Here is a 21,962-nt window from a genome sequence, read left to right as displayed (position 1 = left end):
TCATCCCTCTCCCGCACGCCAAACCCTTCGGTCCCAGCCCGGAGCCCCCTCCTGCACCCCAAACCCCTCATCCCCGGCCCCACCCCAGAGCCCATTTCCCACTACCACACCCCAACCCCCTGTCTCAGCCCAGAGCCCCGTCCTGCACCCCAAAACCCTCATCCCTGGCCTGCACCCCCAGCTGGAGCCCTCACCCCCTCTTACATCCCAACCCACTGCCTCAGCTTGGAGCCCTCTACTGCACCCCAAATCCCTCATGTCTGGCCTCACATCAGAGCCCGCTCCCACACTCCAAACCCCTCAGCCCGCACCCCCCAGGCCCCAACCCCCTGAGCCAGCCCTGTGAAAATGAGCGGGTGACTGAGGGTGGGGAGAGGGAGGGGGGGAATGGACTGAGTGGGGGGGGGGGTTTGGAGAAGGGTTGGCACCCCCAACTGAGCCGTGCTGGCTGCAGGCCCGGGCTGGGCAGGGATGCCCAGGCTGAGCCGAACCCTGTCTGGAGCAGGGGCTCCCAGGGCAGTCAGGCTGCAGGCTCCAAGCAGAGTCTGGAAGCTCCACCCCAGTCAAGGCTCCCCAGGCCCGGTGCTCTCGCCCCCTTCAATGCGTCAGCCCCCCCGGGTCACACACGCCGGTGGGGGCTGTACGGCAGGTACGGCCCTGGGCTTCCCCACCTCCTTGGACCGACCATTGGCGCCTGCAGCCCCCCTGGGTCACGACCCTCCTCAGCGGCTCCAGCAGGGAGACGCCCCAAGGGGAGCCAGGCACCCCCGGGTTCCTTGCCCTGCAGGACCGCAGCCAGCGGGTGCCCGCAGGGGGTTAGGAGGGGCTGGCACACGTGGAGCCAGGCCTTGGGTAGCACCCAGAGCAGGACGTTACGGCCTGGCCCAGCCGGGTCAGGCCCAGAGCTCTCGGCCCCGCTGCAGTCCCAGCCCCGAAGAGCGTCTCCCTCTGCTGCCAGCAGCCCCCACTTAACAACCCCCCCCCCAAGTCCTTTGTCCAGGGCAAACACGGTCACCCTGCCTCTTCCTCAGCCCGTTGGTCTCCAGCTGGTGACACCCGGCTAGCTTCCTGCGCGGTGTGTGTGTGTGTGTTGCTAGGTGCCAAATGTCCAGGCACGTGGAGTGGCCATTGTGTTCTGGGCCTGTCCATGGACATGGGGCCCAGGCCCCAGACAGCCCAGGGTCAGTCACACCTGGATCTCTGCAAAGAGCAAACAACCTTCTCCCTTCCCCCACACCTAGTTACCCATGCAGACATAGGGGAAATTGAGGCACACACTCCCTCACACCCTGGCAGCGCCTACCAGCCACAAGAGCCCTGGCTCCAGCAGGGGCTCCCGGCGCTGCTGCTGCAGAGCGAGGGGACTGCCTGGCCCCCCCAAGCCCCCTCTTGCCAGGGCTCTCCCAGGGGCTCTCCGGCTCAGCACCTAGCATTGGCCAAGAGAACGAGGTTTGGATGGACCCGTTCTGCCCGCTCCGCTGGCGAGGCCTGGCTGGGTTGTAAGTGGTTTATTTTCTTCTCCTGGGTCAGGCCCCAGCACTGTGCCAAGAGCAGATGACATGGAACTGCAAACGCCTTTCCGAATGGCCGCATTAGCCACGTTTCCTCGCTGCTATTTCAGGGCGAACAATGAAGTGCACACGCCCCAGCCTGCGTTGCCAGCAGGGCACCAGATGTTCTAATAACTCATTACTGTGCCAGCACTGAATGCACAAAACGCTGTTTGGAGATTTATATAGATCCAGGGTTTTAATAGGGACTTAATTCATTCAGTGGCAAACTTCTGCCATTTCCTTGTTCACGGGCTGGGGCTGCAGGCTCTGTTCGAGGCCCCGCGTTGGTTCAGATATTTATAAACCTGAAAGGGTGTGTGTGTGGGGGGGGGGGAGCAGAGGTGGCAAAGGCTGCAGGTGGCACGTTATTTAGGTAAGTGGGGACCAGTGGGGACTGCCAGGCACGTCAGCGAGCCCCAAGTCGGCCAGGAGAACGGGCCACGTGACGGCACCGAAATTCACTGTGCTCTGTGCCGAGTAACGCGCAGTGCAGGGCAGCATTGGAGCCCACACGCTGCGGGGTTCAGGTAACTGCACCTGCTCAGCGAGGGACCGCAGGGCACCAGCGCCGTGCAATGCACAGCTCAGCTCAGCAGGGCGGCTGTGACATCGGCATGGGGGAGCTGCCAGAGAATAGAGGGATCGGGGATGCGAGCCCCAGCCCCTCTCGGTACCTGCTGCTCCAGCCCCTGGCCCCCAGCTCTAGCCTGACAGAGTCCAGCCCCTCCCTGGCAGAAGAGCAGACAGCCCAGCAAAACCTGTGCCGGGGCCACCAGCCCCATGCAGCCAGGTGGTCACACCTCGCTCTGCTGTGGCTGGTCTGGGCTCAGATGAGAGCTCAGAGAGCCGGATAGCCAGTCACGGCTCCGCCACAGGCTCTGTGCATGGCCTCGGGCCAGTCCCCTGATGTCTGTGCTGGTTTCTCTCTCTCCCACTGCATAGGGGGCTTGTGAGAGGAAGCCAGGCCCCTGGCGCAGCAGGGCCAGTCCCCCTACTCAGATCCCTCCTGCTCTGAGCACCTCTAGCCAAGCAAGCAGGTCACCAGCCCCAACCCATCACCTGGGGCTGGATAACTAGGCCCAGGTGGGGCTGAGCCAATCCGCACCTCCCCAGTGCCTGTGCCGATCCATAGCGCAGCGGCAGCCTCCTCCGGCGGCCATGGGCAGGCCTGGTCCCCCATCTCTGCCAGGAGACAAGGATCCCCAGGGCCTGGAGAACCTCTCCCAGGCAGAGATTGACCCGAGGGGGGTTGAAGTTGTGTATCTTGGATCGATTCCCTCCTCAGTGTAGACCAGCCCCTAGTGACAGATGATGTGGAAAAAGCTGAAGTACTCAATGCTTTTTTTGCCTCGGGCTTCACAAACAAGGTCAGCTCCCAGACGGCTGCACTGGGCAGCACAGTATGGGGAGGAGGTGACCAGCCCTCTGTGGAGAAAGAACAGGTTAGAAAAGCTGGACAGACACAAGTCCATGGGGCTGGATGCAATGCGTACAAGAGTGCTGAGGGAATTGGCTGAGGTGATTGCAGAGCCATTGGCCATTATCTCTGAAAATTCGTGGCAATCGAGGGAGGTCCTGGACAATTGGAAAAAGGCAAATATAGTGCCCATCTTTAAAAAGGGAAGAAAGAGAATCCGGGGAACTACAGACCGGTCAGCCTCACCTCAGTCCCCAGAAAAATCATGGAGCAGGTCCTCAAGGAGCATTTTGAAGCACTTGGAGGAGAGGAAGGTGACCAGGAACAGTCAACATGGATTCACCAAGGGCAAGTCATGCCTGACCAACCTGATTGCCTTCTATGACGAGATAACGGGCACTGTGGATGAGGGGAAAGCAGTGGACGTGATATACCTTGACTTCAGCAAAGCTTTTGATACGGTCTCCACAGTATTCTTGCCAGCATGTTAAAGAAGTATGGGTTGGATGAATGGGCTATAAGGTGGATAGAAAGCTGGCTAGATCGTCGGGTTCAATGGATAGTGATCAATGGCTCCATGTCTAGCTGGCAGCTGGTTTCAAGCGGAGTGCCCCAAGGGTCGGTCCTGGGGCCGGTTTTGTTCAACAGCTTCATTAATGATCTGGATGATGGGATGGATTGCACCCTCAGCAAGTTCGCGGATGACACTAAACTGGGGGGAGAGGTAGATACACTGGAGGGTACGGATAGGGTCCAGAGTGACCTAGACAAATTAGAGGATTGGGCCAAAAGAAATTTGATGAGGTTCAACAAGGGCAAGTGCAGAGTCCTGCACTTAGGACGGAAGAATCCCATGCACTGCTACAGACTAGGGACCGAGTGACTAGGCAGCAGTTCTGCAGAAAAGGACCTAGGGGTCACAGTGGACAAGAAGCTGGATATGAGTCAGCAGTGTGCCCTTGTTGCCAAGAAGGCTAACGGCATTTTGGGCTGTATAAGTAGGGGCATTGCCAGGAGATCGAGGAACGTGATCATTCCCCTCTATTCGACATTGGTGAGGCCTCATCTGGAATACTGTGTCCAGTTTTGGGCCCCACACTACAAGAAAGATGTGACGAACTGGGACTGTTCTTAATGTAGCCTTTGAATGCTGAGTGGGGAGTTTGGCTGGGACGGTCTGCTTTGGGGGATGGGAGACTGGCCTTGAGGGAAGATACCTGAGCATGTAACATGAGAACCCAGGAAGGGGGTTGGAGCCAGGTGACACCTCTGCCCGGAAACTGGACAAAGGCTTGGGGAGGAGCCGGGAGAGGCTGGGTGAGAAACGCTGGAGGGAGTTGGAGTTATCAGCAGCTGGCTGGTGTAATGGAGGGGAGCCCAGATGGCGCTCTGACCCCCCCCCATGGGGCTGTGGTGCCCCTGAGACCCCAAGATGGACCTAACTGGGGGGGAATCTGTCTGTGCCTGCAAGACCTGTCTTGGACTGTGTTCCTGTCGTCTAAATAAACCTTCTGCTTTACTGGCTGGCTGAGAGTCATGGAGAATCGCAGGAAGACGGGGGTGCAGGCCTTGTGTCCCCCCACACTCTGTGACAGCCCCACACTACAAGAAGGATGTGGACAAATTGGAAAGAGTCCAGCGGAGGGCAACAAAAATGATTAGGGGGCTGGAGCACATGACCTATGAGGAGAGGCTGAGGGAACTGGAATTGTTTAGTCTCCAGAAGAGAAGAATGAGGGGGGATTTGATAGCAACCTTCAACGACCTGGCACGGCACAGCACAATGCAGCACTGCACAACACGACACGACACAGCACAATGCAGCACTGCACAACACGACACAGCAGCTGTTGAGATTTTTATTCTGCTGCTGACTTAGGGGTTGTGGACCATCCAGACGTCAGCTTAGCTCAGGGCAAGGCTGAGTGACCCTGGCCGGCCCTGTGCCTGGGGTTCTAGGAGAGCAGGCGAGGGCTAAGCCTGCCCCGGGCCTTGTCTACATTAGAAAGGGTTGGCCAGTGTCCCTCTCCAGGCAGCTCTGGGACCTGCAGGGCTCGGTCCTCTGGGAGTTGCATCTCCCCAGGGACGGGGAGTGGCCATGCTTGGGGCACGTAGCTGGGCGGGGGGGACAGGACGGGATAGGAGCAGACAGGGCTCTGCCAGCCCCCCACGCCCCGATTACCATGCCCGAGCCGGGTAAGAGCGATGGGGTAAACGCTCAGAGTGCGGGAGGGGGGGGGAGTGATCTCACAGCACCATGCTGTGGGGTGTTTGGGAAGTGAGCGGTGGGGGACGGTGAGAGGCACACGCATGGCCAGGTCACGGCAGCCACCATCCCTTTCCCTGGGCTAGGCCGGTGTGTCGCCTCTGCCATCACATGTGTTTGAAGTCCTCCAGGGCCACGCTGGCTGCATTGCGGCCCGGAGCCCCCATCACTCCCCCACCTGCAAAGGAAGCAGATACCTGAGGGCGGGGGCTGTGGGTGTGTCCGTCAGTCCCTGCCCAGGAACTCTGGGCGTAGCAGGGCAGAAGACACCCCGCCAGCCACGGCAGCTTCACCGCAGCAGGGAAAAACCCACCTCGAGGGTGCAGCCGCTCGTTGCCCTATGGACAGACTTCTCCCTCCTGCTGCCTGGGCCCACCCCTCGGCCAGACTTGTGCCAGCCCAGCCCAGCCGCCTCCACCCGGCCCTGGGCAGAGCCATCGGCTGGACCCCAGCGCGAGGACAGCTGCTCATCACAGGCGCCCCACAGGGCACAAGGCATGTGGTGTCCCGTGGCATCAGCCTGTGACCCAAGGGGGCGTCCATGCCCTCTGCTCTCCTGCTCAGACGCTGGGCAGAGCCGGCGGCCAGGTCAGCACAATGACCAGGCATTACGCCGGTGCAGCCCCCAGGGTCACCCAGCTGGTCACCCCGACGCAGAGAGGGCTGGATCCAGCGTGAGCCTCCGCCTGGCGCTCTCCCCCCCTGTAGCCACGAAGGGAGGGTCCCAGCTCACATACCGGGGTGGGCGCCACTGCCGCAGAGGTACAGGCCTGGGATCGGGGACCTGTAGCCAGAGTACGAGGGCACCGGTCGGGCAAAATACAGCTGGTCCAGGGACATTGCGCCGTGGAATATATTCTGCAAACAACAGGTGAAGTTAGGCCCTGGAATAGCCTCCTCCTGCTGCTCAGAGCCGGACAACCGGCTGCACGGCTCCAGCTTCCCTCACTAGCTTTGGGCCAGACAGGCCGGGCGGGCAGCTGCTAGGCAGGCCAGGCTGGGGGCAGGCAGGCTGGGCAGGCGCCGGGGGGGCAGACGCCAGGCAGGCTGGGCTGGGCACTGGGGGCACCGGGTGGGCAGACGTCAGGCAGGCTGGGCTGGGCAGGCGCCGAGTGGGCAGATGCCAAGCAGGCTGGGCGGGTGCTGGGGGCACTGGGTGGGCAGACGCCAGGCAGGCTGGGCTGGGCACTGGGGGCACCGGGTGGGCAGACGTCAGGCAGGCTGGGCAGGGCGGGCACTGGGTGGGCAGACGCCAGGCAGGCTGGGTGGGCACCGGGGGCACCGGGTGGGCAGATGCCAGGCAGGCTGGGCAGGGCGGGCACTGGGTGGGCAGACGCCAGGCAGGCTGGGTGGGCACCGGGGGCACCGGGTGGGCAGACGCCAGGCAGGCTGGGCTGGGCGGGCTCTGTGAATCTCATGATATACCCACCCCTCCGGGTAGCCCAAAGATCTTCTCCAAAGCCGGAGGCGTCAGGATGTCTCTGCCAACGACGGATGCCTTGAAGCCTGGCGCGTAGGCCTCGACCCAGTCAAACACTAGAGAGCGAGCGAGCGAGAGACGTGTCTGCATGTCTAACGTCACCAGCTGGGCTCAGGGCCCAGCCCCCGGCCTGCAGCTCCCTGCGGGGCACTGGGGGGCAGGGCTGGATGGCCCCCGCGGTCGGGGTACCAACTTTCTAATCGCACAAAACCCAACACCTCTGCCCTGCGACCCACCCCCCCACTCGCTCCATCCCCCCTGCCCGTCCCTCGCCCTCCCCCACTCACTTTCACTGGGATGGGCAGGGGGTTGGGGTGTGGGAGGGGGTGAGGGCTCAAGCAGGGGGTGTAGGCTCCAGGATGGGGCCAGAAAAGAGGGGTTCAGGGTGGGGGGTCCGGACTCTGGGAGGGAGTTTGGGTACGGGAGGGGGCGTAGGCTGGGGCAGGAGGTTGGGGTGTGGGAGGACTCTGGTGGGGGTATGGGGTTGCAGGAGGGGGCTCAGGGCTGGGGCAGGGGTGGGGGGGTGTGGGCTCCAGCCTGGCGGCACTTACCTCAGGTGGCTCCGGGTAGGTGGTGCAGTGGGGCTAAGGCAGGCTCCCGGCCTGCCCCGGCTCCGCGCTGCTCCCAGAAGTGGCCGGCCTGTCCCTGTGGCCCCGAGGCGCAGGGGTGGTCAGGCGGCTCTGTGCAGTGTATGCTGCCCATGCCCGCAGGCACCGCGCCCCCACAGCTCCCATTGGCCATGGTTCCCAGCCAATGGGAGCTATGGAGCCGGTGCTCGGGGCGGGGCAGCACGCGGAGCTTCCATGGTGGCACTTCTGCCTAGGGACACGTTGCTGCTTCCGGGAGCTGTGTGGAGCTGGGCAGGAAGCCTGCCTTAGCCCCGCTGTGCCGCCGACTGGACTTTTAACAGCCCGATCGGAGCCAGCAGGGTCCCTTTCTGACCAGGCGTTCCGGTCGAAAACCGGACTCCTGGGAACCCTACATGGGGGAATTCTCCACTTCGCTCCAAAGGCAGGACTGAGGCAGCTGGGCACTGCACGCCCCCCTGGGATCGGGCGCCCAGGGAGCAGTAGTGGGCAAGGGGCCGTGGATGGGAAGCTAACGAGCGCCGAGAGCCGCTGGCTTTACCCCGGTCGGCGTACGCGTTCTGCTCCTGCTCGTCCCACGGCCGCCCGCCGGCCAGCGTGTATGGGGTGTACTGCGTGAAGAGAGAGACCACGTGGCAGCCCGGGGGGGCCAGCGTGGGGTCCAGAGCCGAGGGGATGCACAGCTCGATCATGGGCCTGGGAAGAGCGAGAGAGAGTCAAAGCCCTCGGACCGGGCAGCCTGGGAAGGAATCCAGCCCGAGCCCTGCCCAGCGCCCTGGCATGCTACCAATGCAACCCTCCCACTGCCTCAGCCCCTGCCCCCCGGCTCCTCCAGCCCGGATTAGCCCCACGTCACCCAGCTTCGAGCTCTCCAGTGGGCACCTCCCCTACGTTCCTTCCAGAAATCCTGGTGGCTCCCTTGTCCTTCCCTTCTCAAGAGACCCTGCTGAGCGCGGGAAGCTGCCCCAGAGCCCTGGTAGCGTCGCCCCGAGCAGAGCAGTGAGGGGCCCAGACCCTGGGCTATCTCCCCGCTGCCGTCCCCCAGCTCTGCCAACCACCAGCCAGCTCCAGCCCTACCTGGTGGAAGGCTCCCCACTGCTGGCCTCCTGGAAGGCGCGGTGGAGGAGGTCTGTGTCCTCGCAGTTCAGGTGGATGGAGCACTGGTGATGGGGCAGCGGGCGGCCAGCACCGGCATTGGGCACAGCCAGGAAGCTGGGCAGCCGATCTACAGCCACTGGGGATGTCAGAGAGGGGGTGAATCCGAGGGGCAGAGGGGCCTCCCGTGCTCCTGACACCCTGAGGGGCCAGGGCAGATCGCTGAGCCCAGGGAGACGGGGAGCACGGCAGAAACGGAGGGCATGGTGCAGGAAAAGGCCAGTTTCCCCTCCGGACTCAGGCTGCAGCAGGGAGCCTCACGGAGACCCATGACGGCTCCTTCCTCCCACGGGAGCAGCATCTCACAGGCCCCAGTGTCCCGCTGCCCCAGGGGGCCTCGGTGGGGCAGGGAGTGGGACGTCCCCCACTGACACTTACCGTTGATCTTGGTGACGGGGGAGCGCGTGTCGAGCTGCGCCACGTGCTGGAGGAACTCCTCCGGCAGCTGCTCCTGGAGCGGGGAGAGCCCGGCTCAGACACCAGGGGCTGGAAACAAGCCTGGGAACTGGTTGGCAGCGCAGCCAGCGCTGGGCTGCACCTGGGCAGGGCTGGAGCTGCCCAGGAGCCCGGAGGGCACAGCAGTGCCATGGTTTGGGGTGCAGCCCAGCCACATGGGGCAGGCCCCCAACAGTCACGGACCCCACTGATGGGGAGGGGAGCAAACTCATGCCCCGAGACACCTTCCCCTCTGCTCCCTCCCAGATCCACCTCCGCTGCCCTGCGCTGCTCCAGCCTTGGCCTCCACCACCGTGTTGTGTTTGCTAGAAGTTTGGGGGCTCCCAGGCCGGCACTGGGGAAGCCCCTTAGTCACAGGGGGGTGGACAGGGAGTGGCCTCCTCCGGCTGCCCCATAGGGGCTGGGGTGTGTTGCTATCATCGTGGGGGGTGGGGCTCGTTACCATGGGGAACGCGACCCCTCCCTTGGCTGTACCTGCCTCTCCGCTCACAGGTGCTGCCACTGCCAGGGAACACGCTGGGTAGTGCGGCTCCCTGGCGATTTCTCGGGCAGGGCGCTGTACAAGAACCACACACGTGGGAGCATCTCGCCGGGGCACCTTCCTCCCTTCCAGACCATCTCTCCCGGTGCATCCCCACCCCGGCCCATCTCCCCTGGCGCGTCCCCCCCTGCCCCATCTCCCCCAGCGCGTCCCCCCCGCCCCATCTCCCCCGGCGCGTTGTGTCCCCCGTGGCCCATCTCCCCCGGGGCACCTCCCTCCCCATCTCCCCGGCGCGTCCCCCCGGCGCGTCTCACCGGGGGAACGAGCTTCAGGAACGTGAGCTGAGCAGACGCGTTGGACAGAACCAGTTTGCTCTTCACCTCGGTCCCATCCTGCAGGACGACCCCCTGCGCCTCCCCGCGGGGGCCCAGCAGCACGCGGGCGACCGGCTGGCGAGGGGGAGACGGGAGATCAGCCTGGAGCGCGCTGGGGACGCTGAGCAGAGCGTGGCTGCAGGGAGGGTGTGGCCGCCCAGTGACCCTTTCCCGTGTGGATGCTGCTGGGCTGGCCCAGCCCCCCCCTTACCCGGTGGGGTTTATGCCCCTCACCACAGTCTCTGGTCACTGTTTCCAGGCAGCTAACGGGCAGGAGGGAGGGGAGGATTCAGGGCGCTGTGGTCCCTCTGGGCCGGGGAGCTGTGTTCTCTTCCCCCGCCCCGGGAAGCCGGGCACCTTCTCGGTGAAGATGTCTGCCCCGTGGGCAGCAGCTGCGCCAGCGATGGCCTGGGACACCCCTCCCATGCCGCCTGCCACGTAGCCCCAGGCCCCCTTCCGCCCCTCCAGCTCGCCCATCACATGGTGCAGCAGCACATACCTAGGAGAGAGGTCAAAGGTTAACAGGTTTGTGCCGGGTATGGGCAGGGCAGAGATACCGGCCGGGGCGGGCAGCATTCCCACTGCCCGTGGTCAGCAGGGCACGGCCAGGGCACCCGCACCCCCACCCCCCGTGGCAAAGCCCTGGGAGTAACGCCGATCCAGCCGGAGAGCCGGGGGCTCAGGCCAGGCCTCCCAGCAGCGTGACTGCACGCAGAGGGGCCCAAGCTCCCCGAGCCCCAGGGGCACAACCACACTGAGGTTACACAGGGGAGATGCACCAAGGCTGCCCCTGCCCCTCCCATGCCCGCGTGCTGCCAACCCCCCCCAGTCGGAGACCCCGAGCCCAGCGCCCGTCCCACCCGGCTGCAGGGCTGGTGTTGCGGAGTGTGGGGGAGTCAGGGCCCTGCACCCCTCTTCCTGAGATTCACTGAGACTCTCAACCAGCCAGTAAAGCAGAAGGTTTATTTAAGGACAGGAACACAGTCTCAAGCAGAGCGTGTAGGTACGACCAGACCCCCTCAATTAGGTCCCTCTGGGAGGTTCAGGGAGCTTAGACCCCAGCTTGGGGTTCCCTGCGTTGTACCACCCAGCCCCAACCGAAAACTAAACCCAAAACTCCTCCTGCTGCTCCTCTCTCCCCCCCCCCCCCCCCCCAGCTCCTCCTCTCCTTTGTTCAGTCTCCCGGGCAGAAGGTGTTAATTCTCCCCACCCCCTCCTGGCTCAGGTTACAGCTCAGGTAGCTTCCTTCAAGGGAAGTCCCACATCCCCACTGCAACCCCCCTGCAACATTCCCAGGTCAAATCTGCCCTGCTCCCTGCTCCGTCACAGCTGGGCCCAGACAGCTGCCAGGCCGCCGAGGCATTCAGGCCTGACAGCACCAGCCCAGGCAAACCCCACCGATCTGCCCGAGCAGGGGGTCTCTGGGCCTGGTGCGTGCTGTGGGGACGCTGTCCAGGCACCAGGGGGAACATGGCACCAGCTTGGGGCAGGAGTGGGGAGAAGCGAGGCTGGGGCGCGACACCCCAGCCCTGGGGAGCTGGGAATTCTTCAGCCCCAGCCCCGCACCCTACCCGCTGCCGGGCGTGTAGGGACTGGTCATGGCGCCGATCACTGCATCCGTAGCCAGGGTCGCTTTCAAGGGCTCCGACTCGAACCAGAGATCCAAGATCTGGAGAGAGAGAAAAACGAAAATGGTGTTTAATGAAGAGAGCCCGGCACAGGGGGCCTAGGTCCTATGGGGGGCAGGCGGGTCCCTTCCCCCAGCCTGGCACAGGGGGCGGGGGTCCCATGGGGGGCAGGCGGGTCCCTCCCAGGCCGGCACAGGGGGCGGGGGTCCCATGGGGGGCAGGTGGGGTCCCCCCCCAGCCCGGCACAGGGTGCCTGGGTCCCATGAAGGGCAGGCGGGTCCCCCCCAGGCCAGCACAGGGGTCGGGCGTCCCATTGGGGGCAGGCGGGGTCCCATGGGGGGCAGGCGGGTCCCCCCCAGGCCCAGCACAGGGGGCCAGGGTCCCATGGGGAGCAGGCGGGTCCCCTCCAGGCCGGCACAGGGGTCGGGCGTCCCATGGGGGGCAGGCGGGGTCCCATGGGGGGCAGGCGGGTCCCCCCCAGGCCAGCACAGGGATCCGGGGTCCCATGGAGCTGTGAGCACAGCTCAGCCCCACATCCCCCTCCCAGGCCCAGCCCCATGCGTGGTTTGCTCAGCCCTTGCCCCCTCAGGGAGGGCGTCTCCCGTCCCACGGGCACGGTCCCGTTTACAGCCGTTACTCACCCTGGTGATTGGGGCTGTGAGCACTTGGTAATACTGCGGCAGCTGCTTCCCCAGCGCCAGGCCTGAGGGAAAGAAACGGGCGTCAGATGTGGCGCCATCCAACCTGGGAGGGGACGGCTCCCCGGACCCCACCGCACCCTCCTGGAGCCCTTCCCGCTTAGGCAGTCGGCAGGAGGCTGGGCCCAGCCTGGGCTCTGTACGCGCGAGGCCCTGGGCCCGGGTCTGCCCCGGGGACGGTGGGTACTTGACTCACATTGGAGCCAGGGGTTTAGCTGCCAAGGGGAAAGGCTCAGGTCTCTGCCAGCCCCAGGGCAGTGCCCGGGGCAGCTCCTACAGGAAGCGGTGAGCCCTCTAACGCCAGCACCGTGCCCCACTGGATGGGCATGGACCCGCGGCCGGAGCCTCCTGCGTCGCTGCCCCAGACGTACCCGCCCGCAGCAGGGGCTGCAGGCCTCGCAGGGCGCGGAGCCGCTGCAGCAGGGGGCCCTGGCTCCAGGCGGCGGGGTCCACCGGTGCGGCGTCCAGCAGCGGGTCGATGGCCGACACCAAGCGGCTCAGGAACGCCTCGTACTTTGGATAGGCCTGAAGCGGAGACAGAGGCAGGAGCCAGTGGACACCAGCCCTGAGAAGAGACGCTGCTGTTACCCGGCCGTGCCCCTCCAGACTCCCCGCTGAGCACGCGCCCAGCACGCCGCTCAGTGCCACAGGGCCTGCGGGCCATGCGCCCCCCACTCTCTGCTTAGCACATCCACGGTCAGAGCCAGGCAAGACAGCCTCCTTCATGCTCAGCGACCCAGCCCTTGTCAGAGCGGTGCAGGGGACACCCTGCTCCAAAGCACCGGCCCATGGCCCATGCCCAGCCCCTGCACGCCGGCCGAAGGAGACACCACTCTCAATAGCACCGTATGGCTGCATCCCTCCCGGCTGGGCGTTGATCAGCAGGGACCTTTCACAATGCTGATGTTAATGGAGCCTCGGCTCCGAAGCCTGCCATAGAAACAGCAATCGGCTCAGGCTCTCTGCAAACTCAGGCCAGGCCCTCGGTGACACAGACATGCCCAGGCAAGTATATTACAGCTGGGTCTGACCCACTGAAGGGGGGCTGGGGTGAGGTCTGCCCAAAGCTGTGGGAAATGCGGAAGTTGCTGGAGGGAAAGCCCAGGTGGGTCTCAGCTACTCAACCGAGAGAGAACCGGCCGCATCCTTCAACCCAGCCCTGCTTCCAGCCGCAGGCCTGAGCATGTTCTCGTCCATCCTCCCTGTGCAAGGAAAAGGCCGGGGTAGAGACCGTCGAATCGTGGAAGTCAACGAATGGCTACGCAGGTGGTGTCGGAGAGAAGGCTTTGGATTCTTCGACCATGGGATGGTGTTCCAAGAAGAAGGAGTGCTAGGCAGAGACGGGCTCCACCTAACGAAGAGAGGGAAGAGCATCTTTGCCAGCAGGCTGGCTAACCTAGTGAGGAGGGCTTTAAACTAGGTTCACCGGGGGAAGGAGACCAAAGCCCTGAGGTAAGTGGGGAAATGGGATCCTGGGAGGAAGCACAAGCAGGAGAGCGCAAGAGGGGAGGACTCCTGTCTCATGCTGAGAAAGAGGGACGATCATTGAGTTATCTTAAGTGCCTATACACAAATGCAAGAAGCCTGGGAAACAAGCAGGGAGAACTGGAAGTCCTGGCACAGTCAGGGAACTATGATGTGATTGGAATAACAGAGACTTGGTGGGATAACTCACATGACTGGAGTACTGTCATGGATGGATATAAACTGTTCAGGAAGGACAGGCAGGGCAGAAAAGGTGGGGGAGTTGCGTTGTATGTAAGAGAGGAGTATGACTGCTCAGAGCTCCGGTATGATACTGCAGAAAAACCTGAGAGTCTCTGGATAAAGTTGAGAAGTGGGAGCAACAAGGGTGATGTCGTGGTTGGAGTCTGCTATAGACCACCAGACCAGGGGGATGAGGTGGACGAGGCTTTCTTCTGGCAACTAGCAGAAGTTGCTAGATCGCAGGCCCTGGTTCTCATGGGAGACTTTAATCACCCTGATATCTGCTGGGAGAGCAATACAGCGGTGCACAGGCAATCCAGGAAATTTTTGGAAAGCGTAGGGGACAATTTCCTGGTGCAAGTGCTGGAGGAACCAACTAGGGGCAAAGCTTTTCTTGACCTGCTGCTCACAAACAGGGAAGAACTAGTAGGGGAAGCAAAAGTGGATGGGAACCTGGGAGGCAGTGACCATGAGATGGTCGAGTTCAGGATCCTGACACAAGGAAGAAAGGAGAGCAGCAGAATATGGACCCTGGACTTCAGAAAAGCAGACTTTGACTCCCTTAGGGAACAGATGGGCAGGATCCCCTGGGAGAATAACATGAAGGGCAAAGGGGTCCAGGAGAGCTGGCTGTATTTTAAAGAATCCTTATTGAGGTTGCAGGAACAAACCATCCCGATGTGTAGAAAGAATAGTAAATATGGCAGGCGACCAGCTTGGCTAAACAGTGAAATCCTTGCTGATCTTAAACGCAAAAAAGAGGCTTATAAGAAGTGGAAGATTGGACAAATGACCAGGGAGGAGTATAAAAATATTGCTCAGGCGTGCAGGAGTGAAATCAGGAAGGCCAAATCACACTTGGAGTTGCAGTTAGCAAGAGATGTTAAGAGTAACAAGAAGGGTTTCTTCAGGTATGTTAGCAACAAGAAGAAAATCAAGGAAAGTGTGGGCCCCTTACTGAATGAGGGAGGCAACCTAGTAACCGAGGATGTGGAAAAAGCTAATGTACTCAATGATTTTTTTGCCTCTGTCTTCACGCACAAGGTCAGCTCCCAGATTGCTGCACTGGGCAGTACAGCATGGGGAGAAGGTGACCAGCCCTCTGTGGAGAAAGAAGTGGTTCGGGACTATTTAGAAAAACTGGACGTGCACAAGTCCATGGGGCCGGATGCGCTGCATCCGAGGGTGCTAAAGGAGTTGGCGGGTGAGATTGCAGAGCCATTAGCCATTATTTTTGAAAACTCATGGCGATCGGGGGAGGTCCCAGATGACTGGAAAAAGGCTAATGTAGTGCCCATCTTTAAAAAAGGGAAGAAGGAGGATCCGGGGAACTACAGGCCAGTCAGCCTCACCTCAGTCCCTGGAAAAATTATGGAGCAGGTCCTCAAGGAATCAATTATGAAACATTTAGAGGAAAAGAAAGTGATCAGGAACAGTCAGCATGGATTCACGAAGGGGAAGTCGTGCCTGACTAACCTAATTGCCTTCTATGATGAGATAACTGGCTCTGTGGATGAGGGGAAAGCAGTGGATGTGTTATTTCTTGACTTTAGCAAAGCTTTTGATACTGTCTCCCACAGTATTCTTGCCACCAAGTTAAAGAAGTATGGGCTGGATGAATGGACTGTAAGGTGGATAGAAAGCTGGCTAGATCGTCGGGCTCAACGGGTAGTGATCAATGGCTCCATGTCTAGTTGGCAGCCGGTTTCAAGTGGAGTGCCCCAAGGGTCGGTCCTGGGGCCGGTTTTGTTTAATATCTTTATTAATGATCTGGAGGATGGTGTGGACTGCACTCTCAGCAAGTTTGCAGATGACACTAAACTAGGAGGCGTGGTAGATACACTAGAGGGTAGGGATCGGATACAGAGGGACCTAGACAAATTAGAGGATTGGGCAGAAAAAAACCTGATGAGGTTCAACAAGGACAAGTGCAGAGTCCTGCACTTAGGACGGAAGAATCCCATGCACTGCTACAGACTAGGGACCGAATGGCTAGGTAGCAGTTCTGCTGAAAAGGACCTAGGGGTCACAGTGGACGAGAAGCTGGATATGAGTCAACAGTGCGCTCTTGTTGCCAAGAAGGCTAACGGCATTTTGGGCTGTATAAGTAGGGGCATTGCCAGCAGATCGAGGAACGTGATCGTTCCCCTTTATTCGACATTGGTGAGGCCTCATCTGGAATACTGTGTCCAGTTTTGGGCCCCACACTACAAGAAGGATGTGGAAAAATTGGAAAGAGTCCAGCGGAGGGCAACAAAAATGATTAGGGGTCTGGAGCACATGACTTATGAGGAGAGGCTGAGAGAACTGGGATTGTTTAGTCTCCAGAAGAGAAGAATGAGGGGGGATTTGATAGCAGCCTTCAACTACCTGAAGGGGGGTTCCAAAGAGGATGGAGCTCGGCTGTTCTCAGTGGTGGCAGATGACAGAACAAGGAGCAATGGTCTCAAGTTGCGGTGGGGGAGGTCCAGGTTGGATATCAGGAAAAACTATTTCACTAGGAGGGTGGTGAAACACTGGAATGCGTTACCTAGGGAGGTGGTGGAGTCTCCTTCCTTGGAGGTTTTTAAGGCCCGGCTTGACAAAGCCCTGGCTGGGATGATTTAGCTGGGATTTGGTCCTGCTTTGAGCAGGGGGTTGGACTAGATGACCTCTTGAGGTCCCTTCCAACTCTGATATTCTATGATTCTATGATTCTATGATTCTATGGACAAAGCAAAGAACCCCAAGAAAAGCCTCTGACGAGGGGACCTCAGGGCAGAGCTAAAGCTAATGAACCACCCAGTTTATGGAAAGAGAAAGTCTGGGACCATGTAAGGGCTTGTCTGCATTGGAAATGCTCCATGCGCACAGCTGCGCTTCGGTGAAGACACCATGGCACTGACGGGAGGGGTCATAAGAGCGGCCAGATTGGGTCAGACCAAAGGTCCATCTAGCCCAGTATCCTGTCTGCCGACAGTGGTCAATGCCAGGCGCCCCAGAGGGAGTGAACCTAACAGGTAATGATCAAGTGATCTCTCTCCTGCCATCCATCTCCACCCTCTGACAGACAGAGGCTAGGGACACCATTCCTTACCCGTCCTGGCTAATAGCCATTAATGGACTTAACCTCCATGAATTTATCCAGTTTGCCCTTTGGTCCCCGTGGCCCAGGTAATCCGCCGCCTGATAGCTGGGCTGGCAGAAGAAGTCGTCCATCGGCCGAGGACTGTCTGCGTGGGGGTTAGCTCGGCACTCGGGGTGTGCGTGTGTGGATTTTTCATGCTCCCAGCTGAGCGAACGGATGGGTGCACAGTGCGGGTGTCCAGACGACAAGGGGCTGGGCGCTCCAGTGTGACAAGCTGGGGTGTAAATTATTCGCCACAGAGGGTGCGAGCGGGTCTCAGGTAGCCGGGAGTGGCGCGCATGTTGCCTGCAGCCGGTAGCTTTGGGAGAACGTCCCCTGCTGGGCACAGCCACGGCTCCCTCACGCTGGGGGCAAGTGGCAGCAACACACCCGGACACCTGGGTAACCCGAAATGTGTCACACTCACATTACACACTTGTGCTGGCACAGCCGGGTCAGTCGGGGGGGGATGAGGTGCGATTGGGAAACGCCCCCAGCGTAGACCTGGCTAGCCTGGGAAAACCACACGTCCCCTGGCATAGCTTGTGTCACTTGGAGGGGCTGGTACACGCTGCGTCCACAGTAGGCGCTTGGCCAGGGCGTCCTAGGGCGGACCTGGCTTCGGGCTGCAGCTACGCATTGTGCAGAGACACCGACCACCCTCCGCCCCCTGCCCCGAGCGTTCGAGCCGGGACATGCCCACGAGCTGGCAGGCTGGGGAGGGCAAGGACCCAAATCCTTGCTTTGTCTCTGACTCGGCGTGTGGGCCAGGAGGCTGCAGGGAGCACCCCCAGGCCAGACCCCAGGGCTGCACTGCACGCCCGGGATTCGGGCCATGTAGGGCCAGTCACACGGGGATCGGCAGGACTTTGGCCCCGCTGAAGCCCCTCCTGCTGCCCTCGGTACCTGTGCGTCCTTGGAGGAGAACTGAGCGATCTGCCGCTGGGTCTCCGCCATGTCGTGGCCCAGCAGGAGCGAGCGCTGGGCTTGTCCATCCTCCAGCACGGGGGTGAAGGAGTAGGGGTCGCGGGCGTACACCCTCAGACCATGCCTCTGCAAGACAGAACGCGGCCAGTGCCAGGCAGCACGGCCCCTCCGGCCCTTCTCACCAGCCCAGAGGGGACAGGCCCGGGGAGCTGTTCCGAGTTGGGGGCTGGCTAGGGTTACCATATTTTGAGTGTCCAAAAGGAGGACACTCCATGGGGCCCCGACCCCGCCCCCAGCCCCGCCCATGCCCCAACTCCACCCCTTCCCCAAAGTCCCCGCCCCAACTCCGCCCCCTCCCCTGCTTCTCGCGAACATTTGATTCGCGGGAAGCCTGAAGCAGGTAAGGGGTGGGTGGGGGGAGGAGGCGCGGCCCAGTCTGGCCCCCCCGGCGTCTCCAGCCTGGGTCGGCTCGGGCCCTGGGGTGCCGGCCCCGGGCCAGCCCCCGGCCGAGCACCCCCGGCGCGCCCAGCACTGCTGGTTCCCGGCCCCCGGTTCAGCACCACCGGCCCGGCCACCGGCCCCCAGCTCGGCCCGGCCCCCGGCCCGGCCCTGCCGGCCCCACATGTCCCGATTTTCCCGGACATGTCCGGCTTTTTGGGATTTCCCCCCGGACGGGGATTTGGAGCCCAAAAAGCCGGACATGTCCGGGAAAATCCGGACATATGGTAACCCTAGGGCTGGCAGGCTCCAGGACTGGGCCCCCGAGGCTCAGAGGGGGGAGCGAGCTGGGCCTGGCCAGGGGATTCTGGCCCTGCAGCGGTGCTAGGGCCTCACACCCACCAAGGCTCCCAGCAGGGGGGAAGGAGGCAGCACCGGGGGCCTGCTGAGCCCCCCGGACTGGCCTCGGTACCTGCAGCTCCAGCTCTGTGGAGATCTGCGGCCGCAGCAGGCTGAGCAGGTAGGACGCTCTGGAGAACTTAAAGCCTGAAAGAGAAGGAAGCGTCAGCTACCAGCCCGGCCCGGGCACCAGGGCATCTCGCTGGGCAGGGCCGTGCTTACCTGGGATAATCTCCTCTGTGACGGCGGCACCTCCCAGCAGGTGACGCCGCTCCAGCACGGCTGTCCGCACGCCCGACTTCTGCAGGTAGGCAGCCTGCCGAGAGCACAAGAGTCACCCGCCCCCATGTGCCCCCCAACAACCCCCCAGGACACCCCCAAACCCCCACTCAGGACACCCCTAAGCCCCCACCTGGGACATCCCACCCCAACAAACCCCCACCAGGACACCCAAGAACCCCCCAGGACGCCCCCAAGTGGGACATCCCCCCCAACAAACCGCCCCAGGACCCCCCCAAGCCCTAACCCAGGACCCCCCCCAACAATCCCCCCAGGACACCCCCAAAGCCCCACCCCCAACAAACCCACCCAGGACGCTTGCACTCCAGAGTGCTCGTGGGAGCGTTCTCCTCACACCATAGGATCCCCCCCATGCACTTGGGATCCCCCCTCCCCCGAAATAGGGCCCCGAGGCAGCTGCCTTGGCATTCAATACTCACTGCAACCAGCCCGTTGTGCCCTGCAACGAGAGATGGGCAGAGGGTGAGAGGAGCCAGGGCCTGGGGCACCAATGGGTCCTGCCGCTACTCACCATCTCCCTGACAGCCAGGGCTGGATGGTGCTGTCTGTGCTGCGCTCACCACAATGCCCAGTGCCCGCAAGGCGGCACCACCCCCCGGGGGCGCGGGGCTGGGACAGTGCTGGCAACTGCCCTAGGCATGGGAAACACCCTTGGGGACCTTCATGAACATGGAGGGTAGGGGCTGGGAGAGACAGTGCCCCCCCCACCACCAAGCCCGCCCCGCCCCTCTCCCTGCAGCACTGGCTCCTCCCCCCAGCACTGCGCCCCACACACATTGAAAGCCCCCCGCCCCTTAGCAGCACTGCGCCCCCTCCCCCATTCTCTGCAGCACAGCACCAAACGCACCCCACTGAGGCACAGGGGCAGCACTGACCCCCAAGGAGAGAGCGGGCCCCCACTCCAGCCTCCCAGTCCTTCCTCTCCCCAGGTGCAGGACCCCCATGCAGCCCCCTGCGCTGTTTCCATGGCTACATGCCGGCGGCTTTGCCATTCACCTGGTTGTCCGGCATGGCTGAGGCCTGTTAACTCACCTCACCCAATGGCCAGGGAGCAGAGCTGTGGCAGGAGGCTGCACCAGCCCCTGCCCATCACGCTGGGCACAGATGAGCACCCCCCCCCACCGCCCCGGCTGGCGTAGGATGCCAGCCCCACACCCCAGCCCCATTTCAGATGGGGGGGGGGAAGCAACTTTAACTGGGACTCCAGGGGCTACATGTCAGACACAAGTAACTACCCACCACCACACCCTGCAGCCTAACTCTTGTACACCTTGTGGTACTGCAACACACCACCACTTTATCACACCTCACACAACGATTGTTTCACAGGACCCCACAACTGAAGCGGCTGTTTGTGTATTTGTTTTCCAACACAAATAATATTGCAACTCAGAATTCCCGTCAACGAACCCCCAGGTTTATATTAAGGAGGTCAAAATACATCGTTCAAAATCTTCTCTCAGTGGGATTAAACTAAACATGAAATACGATGGACTAGATTCTGGCCTCAGTTACACAACGCTGAAGTCAGCCCACTGGTTGAAACCCATGTGATTTCCCCCTGATTTAAGCCGTGCTAAAGGTCAGAATTTGCCCCTCGTCAGGGGCAATGTCTGCTGGAAAGGGTGCCAGGGTAGCTGGGGGTGGGGAGTCGCTGCTGAACCCCCCCTGCCAAGTGTTCACGATAGTGAAGGACTCAGTCAGCACAACGTGTTGTAAGTGTGAACGTGCCCCTAATACCGGTACTAGCACTCGCTGGATGTGTCTGTAAAACTTCTGCAAGGCCTGGAGCAAACGTTGCCTGCCAGTGACATCAGCCCTTTGGGCAGGACCCACGGTAACCAATCACCTCTGGTGACCCCAGCAGGACGAGCTCGTCCACCACAGAACCCTTTGGGGGGGCAGCTATGGGCCAAGGGGGGGGCCTAGATTAACGTTGAACTGGGGGGGGGGGGGCCGCTAGGTCCACACATCCCATGCGTGTGCCCAGGGAATGAAGGGGCGCTCGGGGGCAGCTGGAGCTGACCCTAGAAGTGGAGGCGCTCGGAAAAGCCCCCCCCCCCCCCCCCGGCTTGCTGCTGGGCATCGTTCCCCCGCCTGTAGCTTCTACCGTTCAGCGCTGCAGGGCCCTGGCCTAGCACACACGGAGCAAGGCGGCCCGGGTAGGCCCGGCAGCCCCCTGCCGCCCCATCTGCTGCCCTCAGCCAGGGGCCGCCGGGCAGGGAAGGGGCTGCGAGCTGGAGGATGAAGGAGCTGCAGGATCCACGGACCAGCAATCCCCCCCCGGGTAGGGCCAGCCCAGGTGGCTCTGTGGGGAGCCCCAGGGGCTCTGGCCAGCACAGCACAGCACAGCACAGCACAGCACAGCTGACTGATTGACAGCTCGGGCCTGGTGCTGTCTCACACACCCAGCTCTGCAGGCCTGTCTCAAAGAGCCAGCGCTCCTGCACCCCCAGGCTCGTCCCGGTGGGGAGCTGGAGCCCAGCTGGGGGGGGGGGGGAAGTGCCCCCCTCAAGCTGCCCCTCACCCAGGGTTCAATAGCAGCAGCCCCCAGCCCCGGCATTACCTCCCCCTATCACCACAGCGTCGTACTCCCGCTGCAGCTGGCCCCCGGCCCCGGCGTGAGCCAGCCTCCGGCCCTGCAGGCTGCAGCCGGCCCAGGCCCTGCCCAGCCCGTGTCTGGCTGCCATGGCGGTGCTGGGCACCGGCTGCCACCCGGCCTGGCCTTCGCTGCCGAGTCAGCACTTCCCCCAGGGTGGGCGGGACGGGGGCAGAGCCTGGCGGTGGGCCAGCCTGTGCGCTCACCGAGGGGCTGAACGGCTGGGAAAAGCTGCCTGGCTGCGGCAGGGGCAGGGCCCAGGCAGACAAACACTGGCCCCTCTGGGCTGCCCCCGGCCCCAATTTCCCCCCCCCCCGGGCGATACAGCGACTCCCCCCAGCACCCACCTACACAGGAGACAGCCCCAGTCACTGCCCCCCCCCCCAAGGCA

The 21,962-nt window shown here is 62.3% G+C and overlaps 1 protein-coding gene across 7 annotated transcripts in view; it reads right to left on the bottom strand.

Moving 5' to 3' along the window:
- Positions 1-1,730: 1,730 nt before the first annotated feature.
- The window catches only part of PYROXD2 (pyridine nucleotide-disulphide oxidoreductase domain 2), a 20,386-nt gene continuing 154 nt past the window's right edge, over positions 1,731-21,962 (bottom strand). Inside the window, exons 1-17 of one of the 7 annotated variants that reach the window (XR_010589529.1) lie at positions 21,539-21,850; positions 19,392-19,411; positions 18,895-18,988; positions 18,746-18,819; positions 17,815-17,961; positions 12,467-12,660; positions 12,039-12,100; positions 11,341-11,438; positions 10,127-10,268; positions 9,710-9,844; positions 9,393-9,470; positions 8,837-8,909; positions 8,381-8,537; positions 7,845-7,999; positions 6,666-6,772; positions 5,974-6,094; positions 1,731-5,414 (exon numbers count right to left, since the gene is read on the bottom strand). Coding sequence is in view for 4 of the 7 variants with exons in the window: in XM_065553605.1 (XP_065409677.1) it covers positions 5,344-5,414; positions 5,974-6,094; positions 6,666-6,772; positions 7,845-7,999; positions 8,381-8,537; positions 8,837-8,909; positions 9,393-9,470; positions 9,710-9,844; positions 10,127-10,268; positions 11,341-11,438; positions 12,039-12,100; positions 12,467-12,620; positions 17,815-17,961; positions 18,746-18,819; positions 18,895-18,988; positions 19,392-19,411; positions 21,539-21,662 (1,812 nt within the window). In the remaining 3 variants the exon portion in view is untranslated. Of the gene's footprint in view, positions 5,415-5,973; positions 6,095-6,665; positions 6,773-7,844; positions 8,000-8,380; positions 8,538-8,836; positions 8,910-9,388; positions 9,471-9,709; positions 9,845-10,126; positions 10,269-11,340; positions 11,439-12,038; positions 12,101-12,466; positions 12,661-17,814; positions 17,962-18,745; positions 18,823-18,894; positions 18,989-19,391; positions 19,412-21,538; positions 21,851-21,962 lie in introns of those variants that run through there. The other 6 variants (XR_010589530.1, XM_065553605.1, XR_010589531.1 and 3 more) reach the window with 6 other exon arrangements.

The sequence above is a fragment of the Chrysemys picta genome, chromosome 7 (assembly GCF_011386835.1).
Source record: "Chrysemys picta bellii isolate R12L10 chromosome 7, ASM1138683v2, whole genome shotgun sequence".
In the NCBI taxonomy this organism is placed as follows: Eukaryota; Metazoa; Chordata; order Testudines; family Emydidae; genus Chrysemys; species Chrysemys picta.
The sequence above is the reverse complement of the archived record's forward strand: the minus strand, read 5'-3'. Positions and strand labels throughout refer to the sequence as shown.